The 19,013-nt window shown below is 44.5% G+C and overlaps 1 protein-coding gene across 1 annotated transcript; it reads left to right on the top strand.

The window, feature by feature from the left end:
* Positions 1 to 592: 592 nt before the first annotated feature.
* On the top strand, positions 593 to 17,471 carry slc1a9 (solute carrier family 1 member 9). The gene is made up of 14 exons (XM_077618942.1): positions 593 to 656; positions 1,947 to 2,017; positions 4,712 to 4,867; positions 5,016 to 5,097; positions 9,704 to 9,862; positions 10,608 to 10,760; positions 10,828 to 11,090; positions 11,169 to 11,274; positions 11,746 to 11,872; positions 13,233 to 13,466; positions 13,820 to 14,014; positions 15,251 to 15,385; positions 16,306 to 16,750; positions 17,218 to 17,471. Exons 5-14 carry the CDS (start codon positions 9,709 to 9,711, stop codon positions 17,380 to 17,382), a joined length of 1,977 nt encoding a protein of 658 aa, XP_077475068.1. The 5' UTR covers positions 593 to 656; positions 1,947 to 2,017; positions 4,712 to 4,867; positions 5,016 to 5,097; positions 9,704 to 9,708; the 3' UTR covers positions 17,383 to 17,471.
* The last annotated feature ends 1,542 nt before the right edge of the window (positions 17,472 to 19,013 follow it).

Here is a 19,013-nt window from a genome sequence, read left to right on the forward strand (position 1 = left end):
TGCCGTTCAAGTCTTTGCAATGATCCGTGCACGAGCGCTTGTTGCCGTCTTAATGTAAGGTCAATCCTTGTCAAGACTTGCCCTGCGTGCGCTCAAAATGCTCAACACATAGGACCTACACATGAGCGCTCAAATTTCTTCCCTCTAAAAAGACATTCTTTCAAAATAAGTTTTTCGTGAGAATACCCTTTTCTATGGTTTCTTTTTTCGCCACTGTAATTTTTTTTTTAAAATTTACTCCCCCAAAATGTTTTTTTCCTCAAAAATGAAGCTTTATGTACTCGAAAGAAATCAACTTTGGTTAAAAGAAAATTGTTTGACAACTATGACAACCTAAAATGTAGAACATTCCTCAAAAACGGGTCTTCTAAAAAAATAGATAGACAAAACGTTTTCTTTTTCCAATAATAAAAAAACATCCGTTTTCACTATAAATGTTATGCTCAAGCTCTTCACCAAAAACCCACACTTGTACAACGACCTCTTTGTATAAATACATGAAACTAAACGACAACCTTATACTTAAAAACGTTTTCCTTTCAAAGCACGACAGCGTCTACTTTCACGTTTCTGTCTTTTCTAGCACCTGCACCAACGTTGCCAGGGTCCACAATGGCCGACGCCCAGACGGTTTTCGGGGTCCTCGCCTCAGACAGGTGATCCCTTCACACACATACGCACATACACACACACATTTTTGCGCTTTTGACCGGTGGGCCTCCCCACCTCTAAACCTTGAATGGCCTTGTTGAAAAGCGCGGCCATAAATTGCGGGATGAGCCGGCGACCTCATCCCCGTGGCCCCCCACCCCCCTCCTACCCTCGCTATCTCTTTCCCCCCGGCGTTCAACGAGCGGTGCTTTCCGTCTTTGGTTGTTTCAAGAGATGAAAGGATAAGCAGAAGAATGGGCACAAAAGGCCGACGGGCTCGTGTTACCGGGACGGCCCTCGGAGAGCGCCCATGAAAGGCTTCGGGGATGGGAGAAGACACGGACACCGCCGGCCCGTCATGAAAGACGCTCGCGCTCGTCACAAGTGCCGCTCGCTAAAACGGCTCACCTGGGCGCTGCGGGAGATTTTTCATTCCCTCGCACTCAAAACCATTTCTCACACGGCAGACGTTCTCGGTCCAAGCGCCGGTTCGGTACCAGTGGCCGCTCCTTAGTCCCGCCGCTGGTCGTCACGGTAACCGAAAGGGTACTCTGCCCTGCGGTAGAAGGGATAATACGCAAGTGCCTACTCTCAGGGGCGGAATTTAAAGGAGGGCTACAGGGGCGGCGGGGCCCGGTCGGAGAGAAGTTCCATAGTTGGGAACTGGAGGAACTGGGCCCCCATATGGTTTTGTTTTCATTCTCGCATTTTACTTTGTAAGGGGCAAGTTTATTCAAAGAATGCCAGTAGTATTGCCTTTAAATGTCTTGTGGCTAAAAGAGTCATACTAAGTTATCAACTCACCAGTAACCCGTGTGATAAACCAGTTAATTGGAAGAGACGCATTACCGTTTAAAAGTTTGCTGCCAGGCAGCTAGACAGTTTTATGTTTACCACAAAGTCATACTTTTATTCATTCAATGAGTTGCAAAAGGAAAAATATAGTGAAGTCATTGACAAAGTTGGAAATAACGATTTTGATTTGACAAGATAATCACCAGATCAAAACCCCGTCAAGAGTCCAATTAATGGGAGGGGCTTGTGGAAGCGTGGAGTGAAATTTCTCCAGATGGCCTCAACAAATTAACGACAAGAATGGCCAAGGTCTGCAAAATGGAGCATTCTTTGTTGAAAAATGTTCATTTCAAATAAAAATGATTCATTCTAACCTTGTCAATGTCCTGACTCTACTTTAAACTGGATGGACATCCTTTTCGTTAGTCCTACAAAAGAGGATAACTTTTCATAACACAGATACCCAAAGAAATTTCATTTATATTCCATTTATTTTTCAGGAGATTTCCAGATTGCGCCATCGTTCAGACAACTCCAGGCGTTCATCTGTCAACATCAAGCGGCAAACAAGGTAATTAGCAACAATTTCCTGTCTTTTTTCTGCTTTCCCGGAATTTTTGTCTACTTTGAATCCGAGTGTCACGTTTTGCAGAGTCCCTTTTCGCTGATATTTGAGAGGGTTTTCCCCAGTTTTAACGAGTATCACCATTTGACAGCGGCCCAACCAACCCGCCCCCCCTTTCCAAGGATGCACAGTAGCGCCACTAAAATTAGATTTCCCAGATTCCTGAGCAGAACCTTCACCATTAAGAGCTCGCACTCTCCTCGGTGTCTCCCTCGCGGCATTCCTCCTCCTCGGCGTTTAATGTCACTCAACCCAAATCCTGCAAAAGCCTCCCGCCATTATTGGCAGCGGCGGCGCCGTCTTTGCCCGGACTCGCCCTGCGTGCTGGTGAAAATTTTGCGCCTGAGGGGGTCACGTCAGAAAGAGTTTGTAGAGTGAAAGTCGCATGCAGGAGTTAAAAGTTCTCCTCTTGTTTCGTGGCAGTGTGGCATCACCTCGGGGAGTTTCCGCCTTCTACTGTCAACGCGTTCAACGCTAGTTTTAAAATTAATTGTTTGTTCTCAAAGTCAGGGTCAATAATTTGCGTGGCAAACCCACGGGTGACGACGTAATACTTCACTTCTTAAAAGATTTAAGACGAGTGCCAAGAAGCACTTAGACATGCAGAATTATTATCTTTCTTTTAGTTCAATGCATTTAAGGGCTAAAAGTAAAAGGTAAAAAAAATAAAATTATTATGACCACTGTAACATATGATGTGATTTAAAAAAAATGTGTCTGTGTCCCTCATCAGAAATTCTGAACCAATTATTTTTTTTAAAAACACACAAATTTTAGACTGAAAATGGGCCTCAACATGAAATAATAATTTAAACATTGTGTTGATTTGCACAGGACGCGGCAATCCAGCGAGCCACTTCCTGTTTTTCCCTTTTGGGATGTGGGGGTGGGATTTGTGTTTTTTTTTGGACAAACACCATTTTCACCAACCAAAGCAGATTTCCATTCTGTCGTTAAATCCCCCTTAAATACAAACCTGATCCGATTTCCGCCGCTCTCCGTACGTGAACTCTGCACCGGCTTTGGCGCCGACCCGCCCGGGACCGGGGACCCCGAACCCGAGTCCAGATGTCGCAAACACACACACACATAGCTCGTGACATAATTACACACGTCTACCGTTACTTTTGGGACATCCTCCTTCAATGGAAACTCTAATTGGAAACAAGCTATTATGTCAATTATGCCGTCAGGGCGGCCAAAGTGTGGCAGACGTCAGACATCAATTGCGGCAACCTCGCCGCCGTACCTCCCCGCCGTCCGGAGGGGGTGGGGCATCCTCCCGTCCTCTTCCACGCTGATTTGTTGGCCGCCCTCCACTCTTGACATCCTTTTTTCAATCACGGGACCTTTACCACACACACGCAGGCACTGCGAAAGTGCCGTAAAGCCTCACATGGTTCCAATTTCAGGAGTAATGCAGTGCTCCTTGCAATCTGACCCAATTAGTCCGAGTAGGAAAGCTGGAAATGTCCCAGCACTAGACACGGTGGCAAAGAGGTAAAGGTTGAAAGGTGAAGCTTACGCTAGCGGCTGGGGTCGGTCGGGTGGGGGATGGTGGACGTCTGGCAGTCCAACGCAAACCTGCTTGCTGCTGGGGACAGGTGCAATATTCATACAGTAACCTGGCGTGATGGTCAGTCAGTATTATCTCCTGGTGCGGGGTGGTCATCAAAAAAAAATCGTTCTGTACCTGGGAATCAACTCATTGCTCGCCTTGCCTTTTATTTGAACAACTCTGGTAGACATTAAGACGATGTGGAAATTTTTAAAAATCACAGTACTATACTTGATACATTACGGTAAATTACTATCCTCTCTGGTGGTCGAGTGGTTAGCACGTCGGTCTAAGTTCTGAAGTCGAGGGTTTGATCCCAGGTGGGTCCTTACTGTGTGGAGTTTGCATCTTCTCTCTGGACTTGTGTGGGTTTTGTTCACCTACTCTGGTTTCCTCTCACATCCCCCCCCCCCCAAAAAAAAATGCATGGTAGGCTGGTTAGAGACTCTAAATCGCAGACACAATTTGCCCCAATGTTGTTAATGTACTGCCAATTTATAGTTTCCGAATAAAAGCAGACAGACAAATTTTCAGTCTGGTCGAATGCTATTCATCCAGGACAGCTTGCATGTTGCTAGTTAATCATCCACTCACAAGTTTAACACCTCCCTCTCCCTTTTACATGCCTCGCCACTTCCACACCGGAGGGAAAATGTTACAGGTTGTACACTTTACTCGCCGTACAACGCCCGGCCGGATCCAATTTCGCACGCACACATTGTGTCGGGAAGGCTCGGGCAATTAGCCGCGGATTGATTTTCAGGGCTACAATGGACTCGATGTGGCCCGCCATCTCCATCTGTCACTCCTGTGGGACTGGAGCCCCTTTTACACGGCCTGTTGAAGAGGGCATTATCCCACCTTTTTACCAAAATAAAACGTTATTGATACATAATTGAAGGAAAGGCCCGAATTGACTGGAAATGAAATCTCAATCACTCGTTGGCAACCATTGACTGTGCGAGACATACGAGAGTTGCTCAAAAAAATTAACGGATTAACCGTGGCATATCAATACTTAAGAAAGTCCAACGTAGGAAAAACATGAACAGACTTTTCTAACGATTTCAATGTTCTTTCAGAAAACACCACATCGGATGTCACTGGTGTGCAGAGTCACACCGCCCCCTAGTGAACAGGAGGCCAAGCCCCCCCTTTTTCACGTCCTAAGAAGTGCCTTCTTTTTCGCATACATCCTAATGATGGGCGTGCAGGATGTGACCTGTGGCGGCGAGGAGGTGAGTGGGCACTCTTAGGCATCGCGATGAGGCAGGAGGGGCTCAGGGCTCGCTGACGGGACGGGATGGGACAGGACGGGACGGGGACGGGCTTTATTCCCTAGCCAGCGCCAAGCTGTCGTGGCATATAATCTGCAAATTTTCTCAGATGACGCAAAGACTGTGACTTGGTCTCTCCTCCTCATCTCCCGATGCCTCCGATGCGGACGAGAGACAGCGACGCTCAGCAGGTAAGTTTCCGAATTCCACATCCACTCCAATGGCTTGACTTCTTTTATTTCTTGCATTGGATTCGTTTTGGAAGGTCACTTTTTCAACTGTGCTGTTGTTTCAGCGTTCAACTTTTTTAAACAAATTTACCTACAATATTTTTGGAATGGGAAGTTCAGGTAGATACGTTAAAAGATGATATTTTTGGGTGTTTCATTTGGTAGAAAGTAAGTTCATGGGTATTTCACCTGGTAAAAGGTGATGTTTACAAGAGTTTACCCATTGGAAAGGTCATTTTTATGGTATTTTTTTTAATGTTTGTACTGTTAATCATTTATATACATATGTTAAGGTTAGGGCTACTAGGGTTATTAATTAATTTGTTGTATAATACTTAAATTTTATAATGAGAATTTGTCACTCATTTCTTTTATGATTTTATACTTATTACTGGTTTATTGTAATTTAGTTAGTCAATGATAATTTTAACATTCTTGAAACTATTAGTTTACCCAGTAGAAAGTCCATTTTATCAGCTAAAATTTTAAGTTTACCATTGTTCATCTGGTTAAAGCAGTATAGAAAGTAAAAAACGGCAAAATTAGTATTTTACCCATGAGGTTTTCTACTAGCATTAGATGTAGAATCTGAACTTTTCTCGTAGTTTGCCTATCAGGATGTAAAGTTTTACAGTGTTGAGTTGGTGGAGTAACAATTTACTAGTAGTCAAAGGTTTAGAATTAATTGTGAAAGTTGCTGTTTACGGACAATCTTCCATCATTTACAATTTTCCATTGTGCAAGTGATTAAAATTCACTTTATAGCGTTAAAAGGGGGACTGACTGAAGAGTTGCCAAGGCACCTGGTGGCCAAGTGAGTAAAAGGATTTCTTTTCAGCTGTGTGAAATCAAGTCCGGGTAAAGGAAGAAAAGTCAAAGACGACGTTTAAAAATAGCACAACTTTGCAAGGGTGACGAGAGCAGATGTGATTGACGGACTGCGCTTAAGGAGTTCAAACAACAGATTAATACACGCAGATTATCATCTCGGCACGGGCACAGGGAGGGGAGGGGAGGGGAAGACCTACACGCCCGCGCGTGGAGAAAGCCTGGCACGATACTCAGAATAGAAACAGAATAGAATGTTTTTTTTCTTATTGTCCTTATATTTGGATTCTTTTTGCCACCATTTAACTTAACTGACCACCATCGTCGACTCCAACACGAGTGATTATGCACAAACAATTGGGAAAATCGGTTTGCAAGAAAATTTACATTGAAAATTATTTTGATATAATTTTAGTAACCATTTATGAACAATCTAACTCTTCTCATTGGCTGTTGGCGAGTTGATGTAGTCTAATGTCACCCCATTTGATTTACCCAAGTGATTGCAATCGCATGACAAACCATGTAAAGTTCAACGAGGTCAATTTGATCAGTTTTATGCATGGATCATATCATATTTACACAATTTTAACACACGCTACTTGTACAAAGTTATGATTTCTGGTAGGTTCAATGCCAACTGGGACTTTTTAGCTCGTTGTTTACACTGGGTCTCCCTTCGAGTGAGACGCCAGAGGGGCTTTTGCCGCTTTAGTCGTGGGTTGGAGGGATTGGATTATATGTCCATCACTTGCAAAACCCACACCAAACAATCAACTGTTGCAAGTAATCCCCGGGGACACACACAGACACTTGAACACACCAAACACACACTCATACACACACTCATACACACACACACACAATACAATCTGTATTCCAATACGTATTTACACAATCCTGATTTGTTGTTCCATTCATGTGTGGAGAAGTCGCCTGACATGAACTTGTGACACTTTCACCCAGCTTTCACATCGTAGATTTTCATTGATTACGATTACATCATCAGCCTGCTAGCAGCTAAATAAGATTATTTTGAAGGGGAGCTTCCATACTTGGTCCCCAGCAGTTTTTGGTCTGAGAAAGGTTAAGTTTTCAACTGTTTTAGCCACTAACAGCTCTGCGGTAGAAAACAAAGTTTACACAAATTCCAATCCTAGTTTACCACTGTATTAATTGATTAGGTAGAAGATAATGTTCACTAAAGGAGAATGCACTATGTTAAGTCAGTAGAAGGTGAACTTCACAACTATAATAGTTCATCTGATAGAGGGCAAAGTTAACGGGTTTACTTGGTAGAAGAGGAAATTTGAAGCCAGTTTACCCAGTGCAAGTTTAAATGATTTTTTTGTAAATTTAAATGACTAACCATCAGTATGTGAAGTAGGAGTCGCGAGTGACGTCCCACTCTGACGCCACGTTCTTCGGCGGCCCCGACTCGATTACAGTAATCAAAGTGGTGGGGGATTAACTTACCCTATCATCGCCCGTTGTCGTGGAAACGGTGGCGATTAACAAGTTGCGTCCTAAGTACGACGGTCGCCGGTCCAGATTGAGATGGTTGTCACGCGTGGTCGTCACGCATATGAGAAGGTCTGCGGAAACCCTGGCCATATATTTGGACGAGTCTTGCGAAAGACTTTACTAGAGTTCCCTTTTCGGTCTTTTGGTCCATTTGGTAGTATCTGCCCCAAATACCTGATTAAATGGTAAAAGTTGACTTCCAGTTGAAGCGCCGTTAACTTGTCCAGGTTCTTGCGTCTTTCTTCTGCTATGATGTCGACTCGCGTTTCACTCTTTTTACTCGCAATTGACTTTTTTAAGGGATTTCCTTGCGGCCCACCTGTTGAATGAAAACAGCCACCTGGGCCATCTCGAGGCCCACATCAAGGATTTACTGTAAACCGGCCGGTCCGGCAGCCGCTCTGAACCCTCTGACCGCCGTGACTTGTTTTTTTACTAGCCGTGCTAAGCTGTTAACGTGACGCAGGCGGGCCCGGTTCTCCTGTTACTGTCATCCTACGATCGGCATCTGTTTCCTGTGGCCCCGTAAAGTGTAATTAAGTACTTTTCAGGCAAAAAAAAAAACATCCCAAATAGTCGTGGGCTGAAAGGCTTTCAGGGTTCCTCGGAGACGGCCGAGGCCTCACCTTGAAACTACTCTGACATTTCCTGGAGCGGCAAATAATCTGCCTGCTGGGGAAACACAAAGATTTGCTAAACAGGTTGGCGTCTTTAAGCATGTCCTTGTAGTTTAGCTGTCGAAAACCCCGCCCTTGAGTGGCTCCCGATTCTCCTTTTATTTTCCAACAAAAACTTGGACAGGAGACAACGGCTATTAGATATTGAGAACACTTTTATTTTGCATAAAAAGAATATTTTTTCTAAAAACGACAAAAATAAGACAATTACTCATTCCGTCTTCAACATGCGCTAACCTAATGCTAACACGTGCTGTAATGGTAGGTAGTGATATTTTTTAGCAACAGATTTCTGATCATTTAAGATTCAAATGTTTTTGATTTACAGCTAAATTTGTTTATGTAAGTTGTTCGAGGGTTTGATGTACCCCAAAGAGCATTTAGCGTTAGCATCTTGGTCTCCCACTCTGTTTTTGCTTACTTGATACCGCGTAGCTTTAACTCACGGACGAATGCGTCTATGAAGAAATGACATAAGGATCGAAAAGAGGATTTGTGAAGACTATGACAGTGGTCAGCCCCCCCGCCTCCTCGCCCCCCACCCTCCGCTGTTCCGACTCCGCATCGGACAGAGGATTACATCCCCGTCGTCTAAAGCGACTGGGACGTTCTCCGTCTCGGGACGTGGCGGCGAGGGGGGTCGGAGGATGAGCGCTTGAAGTCGACAGGTAACGGCGTTTGTTTTTTTTGTTGGTTATTTGTGGGTTTTTTTGTGGCTTTAGAGTCTGTTTGGAAAAGCAGCGCTGTGGACTTGGCTGACGGCGCTGCTCTCCAGATGTGTTTACATGAGGTGGTGGGAGTCAGACTGGGGACGAGTTTACAATCAGAGCTTTTGTTGCGTCGGAGGCCGTGAGAATGTCGGGAGGGAAATCTTGGAGCAATCCTGCGTTGAACCGCCGGACCTCAAATATGTCGCGCAATGACCAAATTTGCTTTCAGCTGACAGCTAACTGACAGATGAATATCTTATTTTGATTCATTACAAAGATAAGCTGCTTATATGGAAAACTACACAGTTCTGTGGATGTTTCCAATTTTGTTTGTTTTTTTACCCTTTTTATATTTAAATTGGAACCAAACGTTGTCGGGCGTCGAAGAGTGGCTTGTTATCAATCACAATGACATTGGCTGCCAGTGTTGGGACTTGTGAAGGAGGGCTCCTTTGTGTCAATTGTCAGAATAAGTATAAAAATATCGGATAAGTGCATGAATTTCTTGCAAACCGAAAAGTTTATTTACAACAACAGCAGAGTGAAAAGAGTAGAATTCCTACTGACCTTTTTTCATGTCACTATCGTTTCACTATATGCAAAATTTGACTTAGAAATGTCTTCCTTTTCAGTACGTTATTCATACTGTATCCAATGATGTATCGATACCTGGTCATGACTGATAGCATTACAATGTGTCACTCTGTTACAATTGGCATTGACTGTATAAAATACATAGATTTTTTTTTTCAACCTTTCAATACCATCATTGAGTTAAATGAATTCCCTATTAAGGGTCAATGTGAGTTATCAAACATCTGTCTTCAGGCAGGATGACGAACCAGGCCACGGTCAATCAGTCCAACGCCAACAACCCCAAAGCGGGAGAAGAAAGCCGGCAAGATGACAGCACGGAGAACGGCTACAAAGACGCGGGCCACTGCAGCCGCAACACCCACAACCTTCTGTTGGGGCTCACCGTCATGGGTAGGTTTAATTGCGCTCGCTCGCTTGCTCTGTGGAAGAAAGGATGTGATTTAAAGCAGGTCCAACAGAGTATAAAAATGATTGATTACAGGCGTAGAGCTTTTAAACCCTTTAATATGTGTGGCGCTTTTTTTAATCAGAAAAGTTTGCTGTACGTATTCCACCAAAGCTCTTTCTGGCAGATTTGCTTAATTTAAAAAGCAATGAACCAAGTCTTTACTTAGTTAAAATTTTAAATCAACTAAATATCTCATTTTTTTCCATTTAGCAAAATGTCATCTAAGGAGATGTTTGACATTTTTAAAAAGTGAGCATGAAAATTGTTGAAATTGAGAAGGGAATTTAATTACAGGTCATTTTGAAATGGAGTTAAATATTTTCCCCTCATATTTCAATTGAATATATTAAAGTAAATTGTGAAAAGTCATTCAGAGTAAGCATTAGGATAAGAACTGATTTTTTCCATATTACAAGAACTGATATTTTCAATATTACAAAAAGTCAAACTGAACTGATATTTTCAATATTACAAAAAGTCAAACTGAATAAGACTTGAACACTAAGTGGCATTGAATGATCATGTTTAAAAAAAAAGGGGAAGCAATATTTTTTGTTTAGTACTCTTGACAGCCATCGATATGGACCTCTATGGTGGTCATAGACACGCCCCAATACTTTTGACAATCCAGGCCAGTTTGGGAGCGGCTCATCCTGACAATCTTTCTTTGTCGCCATGGCACGGCAGGTGTGCTGATGGGAGCGGTGCTGGGCATGCTGCTTCGCTACATGAAGGTGACGGAAAGCTCCACCCTCACCACCATCTCCTTCCCCGGAGAGATCCTCATGAGGATGCTCAAGATGCTCATCCTGCCCCTCATCATCTCCAGCCTCATCACAGGTGCCTAATATTAATATTGGAGCAGCTCTACGTACGAGCCAGGACCAACACTCCATATTCTTTTCAGGTCTGGCCGGTCTGGACGCTCGCTCCAGTGGCCGAATGGGCAGCAGAGCCATGGTCTACTACATGACCACCACCATCATCGCCGCCATCCTGGGCGTCATCCTCGTGCTCAGCATTCACCCCGGCAATCCCAAACTCCGCAGCGGCGGTGCCTCCGCCCCCTCCGGCTCACCTAAGAGCCAGGAAGTCAGCAGCCTGGATGCCTTCCTCGACCTCATCCGTAATCTCTTCCCTGAAAACTTGGTGCAGTCGTGCTTTCAGCAGGTACCTTAGAGCACCAAGGTCCGCCGGCGGGGCTGTGGGTTTTTGGGGGAATTAACCGGAGTTCAACTTTGCCCAAAGGTCCAGACGGTCGCGAAACAAACGGCGGTGGTGGCCGCAAACCAGACGGAACCGATCATCGTTAGCAAGAAGAAACTGGAGTACAAATGGGGCATGAATGTCCTCGGTGAGCTTAATGCAACGACCACCGTGACTGAAATTACATTTCGATATTGGTTTATCGGACAACCATACAATATTTGCATTATCACAGTGTATGCCAGGATTCAATTCAATGTCCTTTGAACAATTGATATAAACGGGTACATTTAGCATAATCAGTTGTATTTCACCTAAAATAAAAATTGATGAATAATCCACAGAATGTTAGGCAAAATTAAGATAGATTCAACGAACGCTCTGAGGGATCAGACAAAGCAGGTAAATTCAAAGCATATTTTTGACCTTTCTTTGTATCACATCAAGTCCCCTGCAAATTACTCTGTTTCATATTACAAGCATATCCTGCAAATTTGACTCTGATCCCCAATTCATTCCTTTATTACCTTGGACACAAACATACAGCCATATGGGAGCAAATACATCAAAATATCTTGGTCTGTTCTCCATTTTCTATGGTGTGCTTGCGTGTGTTCAGGCTTGATCGGCTTCTTCATCACCTTTGGCATCTGCATGAGCAGGATGGGCGAGCGCGGCAGAGTCATGTGTGAATTCTTCAACATCCTCAACGAGATCATCATGACCATGGTGTCCATGATCATGTGGTCAGTAGCTTCCTTTTTTACACTTCCTCTCTCGGGCTGACCCGTTGGATTTTTACATTTCACAATGAAAAATGAAATGGGATTATTTTCTCACATTATTCACCCCCACGCCAAAACACGCATCTCTGCTTTGCCTCGCCGGCGTTATTTTGACACGCCGGACAAAACACACATGGCGGCCGCTGACAGTGACGGAGAAGCCTCACTGTGGGAACCCGGCGCTTGCGGCACGGATAGCGGGGTGGGGGTGTCGGGTTGAAGGACGTGCGCAGATGGGCTCCTGGACTCTCTGGTATGCACACATGCTGGGGGAGTAGGAACAATGTTGACTTCTTCCCAAGGGGACCACATGGAACATCTTCACCATGTAAGCACTCTGCGCTGGTGGCAAAAGTCATTTTGCCCTGTGGTGAACTCACCGCAGCCATTGGCGTTGATCGGTGTCCAGTCCATCCGTCATCGTCCGTCCCAGTTCAGAAAGATTACATATTCATCTCTCATTGTCAATGGTGGTAATTGAGTAGAAGTTCCAAAATCTCCTAATGCTTACTATTTAAGTAAGTTTTTTCTTTTAAAGAGACAAAATTTTGGGGATATAAGACCTCAAAACATTTTCAAGAGGGTTAATAAGATCACAGGCTTCCTTTTCTGGCCACTGACCTTTGACCTCATACCAGCAGACTTCATCACCTCTTTTATTTCATATTTCAAACATATCTTGCAAGTTTGATAATCATGCCGTTATTCATTCTTGCGTTATCTCGAACACAAACAGACAGACAGAAATATGGAAGCGAATCCATAACACGCGCCTTCCATAGGTTTCGCTGAGGTAACTAGCCAATGGAACTCCAGCTTCTGAAGTGTCTCGCTAAGCCACGCCCCTTAAGGTTACACATTCTTGGAATGCTTTCACACATAACAGTGCTAACTTTCGTCGAAAACAATAAAATGGTGGCTTTTTGTCAGAAAAATGCTAGCAAAACACCAAATAAATCTTAACTCGTAAAGGCCAGCAGATATCGTAGGAGCTCGGTCAACGAAAGGAATGGAACTAGGAGATCAATTTACCACTGTATTTGTATTTTGGTGTTGGGAAGTGAAACAAAACCCCCAAAAATGTCCCTAATATGCAGCTGCTCGCCAGAGGAAGCGTTCACGTTTGCATCACTCGCGCTGTCTAAACACATTAGCCGGCCGGCAGCTAAACACAAGACGCTCGTGTATACAAAAAGGCGTTTCTTCCGAGGAAGACATCGATCAGAGTGCGTCCCACATGCTTCGGGAAAAACAACCGCCACGGCGACTGACCCGGTCGGAAGCGACGTCCGCATCGAGTACAAAACGTGTCTGTGTGCAGGTACTCTCCAGTGGGCATCGCCTCGCTGATCGCGGGCAAGATCGCCGCCATCGGGGACTTGGAAGCCATGGCTCGCCAGCTGGGCATGTACATGGTGACCGTCGTCGTGGGCCTGCTCATCCACGGGGGCCTCATCTTGCCCGCCATCTTCTTCGGCATCACCCGCAAGAGCCCCTTTACCTTCTACTCCGGAATCTTCCAGGCCTGGATCACCGCTCTGGGAACGGCCAGTAGGTAAGAAATAGAGTTAAAGCCACTGAAACGCGGCCATTTGGGATGCCTAGCGCCAACGGGGGTGCCAAATGACTCCAAGGCCCCCCCCCAAAACAGAGCGGAGAAAGTCCAGTAGCTCCAAACTGTTATTTTGGCACATGACTTGCCTCCAAATGGGAAATCCTATCAATGTTTCCTCTAATTATATTAAGACCCCAGCTTAGCCCGACCCGGGAATCAAATTCCTCTAATACACGCGGCGGATCGCCAGCTGTCGGGAGGAGGCCGCGCTCCCGCTGGCGTTGGCGCACGATTTTGTCTCGGCGCCAGCCTCGACGTCACCACCTGTCCACCTATTTTTTGGACTCGTTTAGCGCCGGGACCTTGCCCGTGACTTTCCGCTGCCTGGAGGAGAACCTGAAGATCGACAAACGGGTGACCCGCTTCGTGTTGCCCATCGGGGCCACCATCAACATGGACGGCACGGCGCTCTACGAGGCCGTGGCGGCCATCTTTATCGCCCAGATGAATGACATCACGCTGGACGGGGGGCAGATCGTCACCGTCAGGTCAGTGGGAATCTTGAATCTCATTCAGAAAAAAGAAAAAAATCCAATAATATGATTATAACCCTGAAGCGGACAGCAGGGGATAAGTGGAAATCTGGAATGGCAAAAATCTGCTAATAATTGATCCCCATTCTAATTGAATTGAAAAAAAAAACTTTTCTTTTAAAGGATAATATATATTTTTTAAATGTGGCTTACAAATATTGACCTACATTCAGTAGTATGACTCTCTTTATATGAAAAATTAGAATTAAAATGGATAGATATCGACCTGGGGATTAATTAAATATTTAATATTAAATGACTTTTTGATAGGAAAACAAAACATTTTTATATAGAGAGTTTTATTTGTGTGGCGGTGTTGCTTGGTTGGTTATTTTTAAGACTGGGCATCACCAAATTTCTAGTAATAAAACAAATACAATAGAAAAAAAATACTTCTCTGTCTACACTCCAATATGAGAGACAAACTAGAAACATATTTCAGTCATTCTCTTCATAGAAACATCACAACTGTCATGGAAAATCCACAATATGTAAACAATATTGGCACAAAAGAAAGCTTGGCCAAAATAATCCCAAATCCTTCGCAGATGTGACACATTACCACATACTGTAATCCATTTAGAAATACGGTAAATTAAATGATCCACCTTTTTCTTGTTTCCCTAGCAGCATTGTTCGGGTGCTGCTGCTGCTGTGTGTGCGTGCGTGTTTCACATTTGCATATAATAGATTCCCGGCGGAGATTTTTGCCTCCCAGCATTCTCTGTGTGTGCTTTGTTGTCTGTGGTCTGTTAGCCTGGCCTGGTGGAATCAGCTCAATATTTTACTGGGCGCCACATCTGTCTGCACTTTAGTCGCGTTTTTAGAACCGGCCCCGCTTTCATGTCGCCTAAGCCCTGGCGCTAGTCACGGTGATTCAAGCGTTCTCGAGGAAAAGGACGAGCGCGGGGACAAAATTGCGACCGGTCCACTGGTGGGTGCCGTCTCTCACTTATTGCAAACATGCGCTAGGCGACGGAGCGCCGACAAATGATCTCAGTGTGTGTTATTTCGATCGATCGATGGTGGCGAAGCCTAACCTCGAAATATGATATTTTCTCTTGTGGCCGAGGGACCGTCGTAAATATGCGCATGTGACTGACAGTCCGCCTTCAGATGTTGTTTGTTTGCGAACAAATTGTGGAACAGACGCAAAAGAAAGATACTTACTTGTCCTTTTTTTGGTCCCAGCATGACAGCCACCCTGGCCAGCGTGGGAGCGGCCAGTATTCCCAGTGCCGGATTGGTCACCATGCTGCTGATCCTGACGGCCGTCGGTCTCCCCACGCAAGATATCAGCCTGCTCATCGCCGTCGACTGGCTGCTGTGAGTCAGGTGTCCGTTCGCGGGGATTTCCAAAATCAGGTGGGTTAGGGGTGGGGTGGTATTCAAACGACTTGGGATTTGCTTGACATGACAACTATGAGCATGAAATTGATAAGGTATGTAAAAAAAAAAAAAAATCAGATAGCTAGGTGAGCACGAGCTGGCAGTTTTGCTTTAATTGAGATTACAATATAGTGGCCTTGTTTTTAATTTTTGGGATGTTTGGAATGATCTGTTTCCACAAGCAACATCATTACGCTCAGAGAATGTCATGACGCCATTTTGGCATTCTTTTAACTTTTTGCTAAATCTTACTATCCTCTTACTTTTTAGTGCCAATAAAAAAAAGACATGGCAGTGTTAGGAAAGTTCTAGGGAGTTCTATTAGATTTTTAAAAATAACTTTATGAGCATTAATGGGTTTTTTAACATGTTTACATGGCTTTACACAACTGGGGACTCAATGAAAGGCTAACTAGCATATCAATTGATAGTGAATTTGTTAGTAAAGCAACTAATAGGGATATATTTTGTGTCTGAGCAAGACTGTAGGACAAGGGTGGGCAAACTATTCCAGAAAGGGTGGCTGCAGGTTTTCGTTCCAACCAATAAGAGGAAACCTTTCCACCAATCTGGAATATCTTAGAACTGCAATCAGTGGATTTCAGTCGGGTGCTTCTTGTTTCAGCAGAAAACTCATTGGTTAAAGTGTTTGTATTGGATCGGTTGGAACAGAAACCTGCACCCAGGGCGGCCCTTGAGGACCGGTTTGCCCACCCCTGCTCTAGAACTTGACTCAAGTCATTCAGCACCAATGACGGCAATGGACGCCCAATACATTTCAACTCCTAGTTGGATATTTGCGATTTGGAAAACTCTGAGCGGACACTTGGTTACGACTTCGTTCCTCTACCACTCAGCGACCGCATGCGCACCTCCATCAACGTGGTGGGCGACTCTTTCGGGGCAGGCATCGTGGACCACTTGTCCAAAGCCGAGCTCCAGGAAATCGACGCCGCCGAAATGCAAATCCTCCGTTCGGAGGAAGAACTGGATTTCATCCCACCGCCGCCAATCCTGACCGACTTGGACCTGGTGGATCCGCTCAAGCCCCCCGAGCTGCCGCCCCGTTCGCCCCGTCCCCCCAAGCAGAACCACCACGGCCACATCCTATCCCAATCCCACTCCATGACCTATTCGCCGTCCCGTTCCGTTCGTTCCCCGTCGCCGCGCTCTATCCGTTCGCCCTCCCCGCGTTCCGTGTGTTCCCATTCCCACTCCCCTCGGCCTTTCCGCACCCACTCACCTCGACTCCTGTGCAGGCCGGAAGCGGGATACTCGGCTCTGCCCAGCCACGACAACCAGGTACGAGTACTCATTTTGCTTCTCTCTTATTTCTTACATTACTTTGGAATCGTATGCTAGGCAGGGCGCCATCGTACCAGCCAGAATTCATTAACATTGAGAAATTAAAAAACACCTCGACCTGTGTTCACAGCTAGTCTGAAAGCACAAAAGCACTTTGCTTTTGCTACAATTGTGGAAAAGAAAATCCTCATCTTAGCAGCTTCATCATAGCCAACTTTGATTTGTTTTTTAATGTATTTTATGTGATGGTTAGCCTTAAGTTGACCTTCCGTTGAGGCAGAAAAGTCAGCACGCAACTGGAAATAGCTCCATTTTTCACCACCTTAGCCTCAGGAACATTTTCGCTTAAGGTGCGTCGTTACTAAGTTTAGAGCGAAAAAAAATAGCATGTTATAGTATGGAAAAATACCATAGTTTGTTGTGAAGAGAAAAGGATCTCCAATAACCCACGTATATTCCCGCAGCTCCCCGGCCTTCCTCGCTGCCACCGCGAGCGTCTGCGCCGAGAAAGCGAAACGGAGGAGGAGGAAGAACGAGAACGCGTGTTCAGAGAGCCCAGCGACGGCGAGGAGAGCGACGACACCGCGTACGACCGGCGGCACGGCATCCTTCCGTGCGACCTACCGTGAAAACAATTGACTTCCAATTTGAAAAATTCATGTGAAAATCTAAACACCTCTCATTTTGATGCTAAAGCCATTAAATTCATTTATCTCTCGCCGTGTTTGATTGGTCATTTTCCGAACCGATAGCAGCGTACGAGACCACCAATGGACAAAGTAGTCCTCCATTTTGTGTCACCTTCATGCAAACTGGATCTACAGTTTCCTCTCCTTAATTAGATTAGATTAGAACTTTATTTCACGCCGTATTCGGGAAATGTCCTTGGTTGCATTAGCAAGACAGACACACAAGACATTGTAGACCTAGGTAAAAACTGGAGCCACACACAGTGGCTTTTTATTTTTTGTTAGCACTTTGCAATTCTTCTTTTGGTGTTTTTCCAATGTTGGCTGACTCGTTTTATTTTGACTTTTATGCCGATTTTATCTCCAACACACACCCACCTCCCACTCACCTACTCCGCTTGAATGCCTTTCTTTTTTTTCAACGTGGCAGGTCTTAAGTGTGTGTGTGTGTGTGTGTTCAATAAAACCTTGCCGAGAGTTCTTTTAGATCCATGTTTTCTTTTACCTTCCGTGGGAGGTTTTGGTGTGCGAAAGGGGGTCACACGTCACAGTTAAAGACAAACAAAAAAAATCAGAAAGAAATTACTGGACGGACGGACACACACACACAGGCACGCACACCATTGATGAAACAAAGATACACATATCAACACACTTAATCCTCTCAAAGAAGATGGAGGGGTGGGAGATGGAAGGTGGCAGATGGCCAGAAAGACGTCAATCCTTTTTATTCTTCCCAGACAGCATAAGAGCGACGGATGATTGCGTTGCGGGCCTGGTGTGTATTTGTGTGTGTCCAAAGTGAAACTTTGACAATGGTTTGACGCATGTCGTTTAAATTTGGTGCGGGGAAGCGCTAATCTGAGCGCTAACACGTCATTATGACGACAAGCGACTGAAAATGACGCACAAAGGTCCGTTTTTTTGGGTGGTGAATCCTAGGAAGAGCAATTGTCCATTTTTAGACAGTTGCTTTAACTTTGGTTTATTGATCAGGATTTTTTTGGCATAATCTGGAATGATTTCCAACTCTGTACAAGTATATATAGTATAGATCCCTGACCTGAACCCAATTGAGATTTCATGGTATGGCCACACGAGAATGCTCAGTCAGGAATTGTGGTATTTTATATGTATCTGAGATGCAAATAGTACATGAAATATTTGGTTAATCAGTTACAATTTCCATGGGTTCTCCTATTTTATCTTTATTTGATGTGATGAAAACGTAATTGTGTAACTGCTTTTTGCTAACTTTAGGAGCTGTACTTCAAATGATCACAATGCAACTCCTTCGTACTGAGCAACAGCGCCATCTTATGCCAAACGTGGTAAGTACACCATCTCAGTCATTCCTATAGTTATTGTATCAAATCTTTTGTGTTCCCTTGTATATTTTAGAACAAGAATAATTTATATGACAAACCTAACATGTGAAATAGCTCTGTTTAGGGGGCAATTATGTATATATTCATTTTTTCGAAAAATGACAGCCAATTTGAGTCTCCAAAATCATTTAAAGATTCCCTTTCAGTTTGGCATTCCAGCGCTAAACACTTTCTTCTGTTCGG

The sequence above is a fragment of the Stigmatopora argus genome, chromosome 14 (genome assembly GCF_051989625.1).
Source record: "Stigmatopora argus isolate UIUO_Sarg chromosome 14, RoL_Sarg_1.0, whole genome shotgun sequence".
NCBI classification, from domain to species: domain Eukaryota; kingdom Metazoa; phylum Chordata; class Actinopteri; order Syngnathiformes; family Syngnathidae; genus Stigmatopora; species Stigmatopora argus.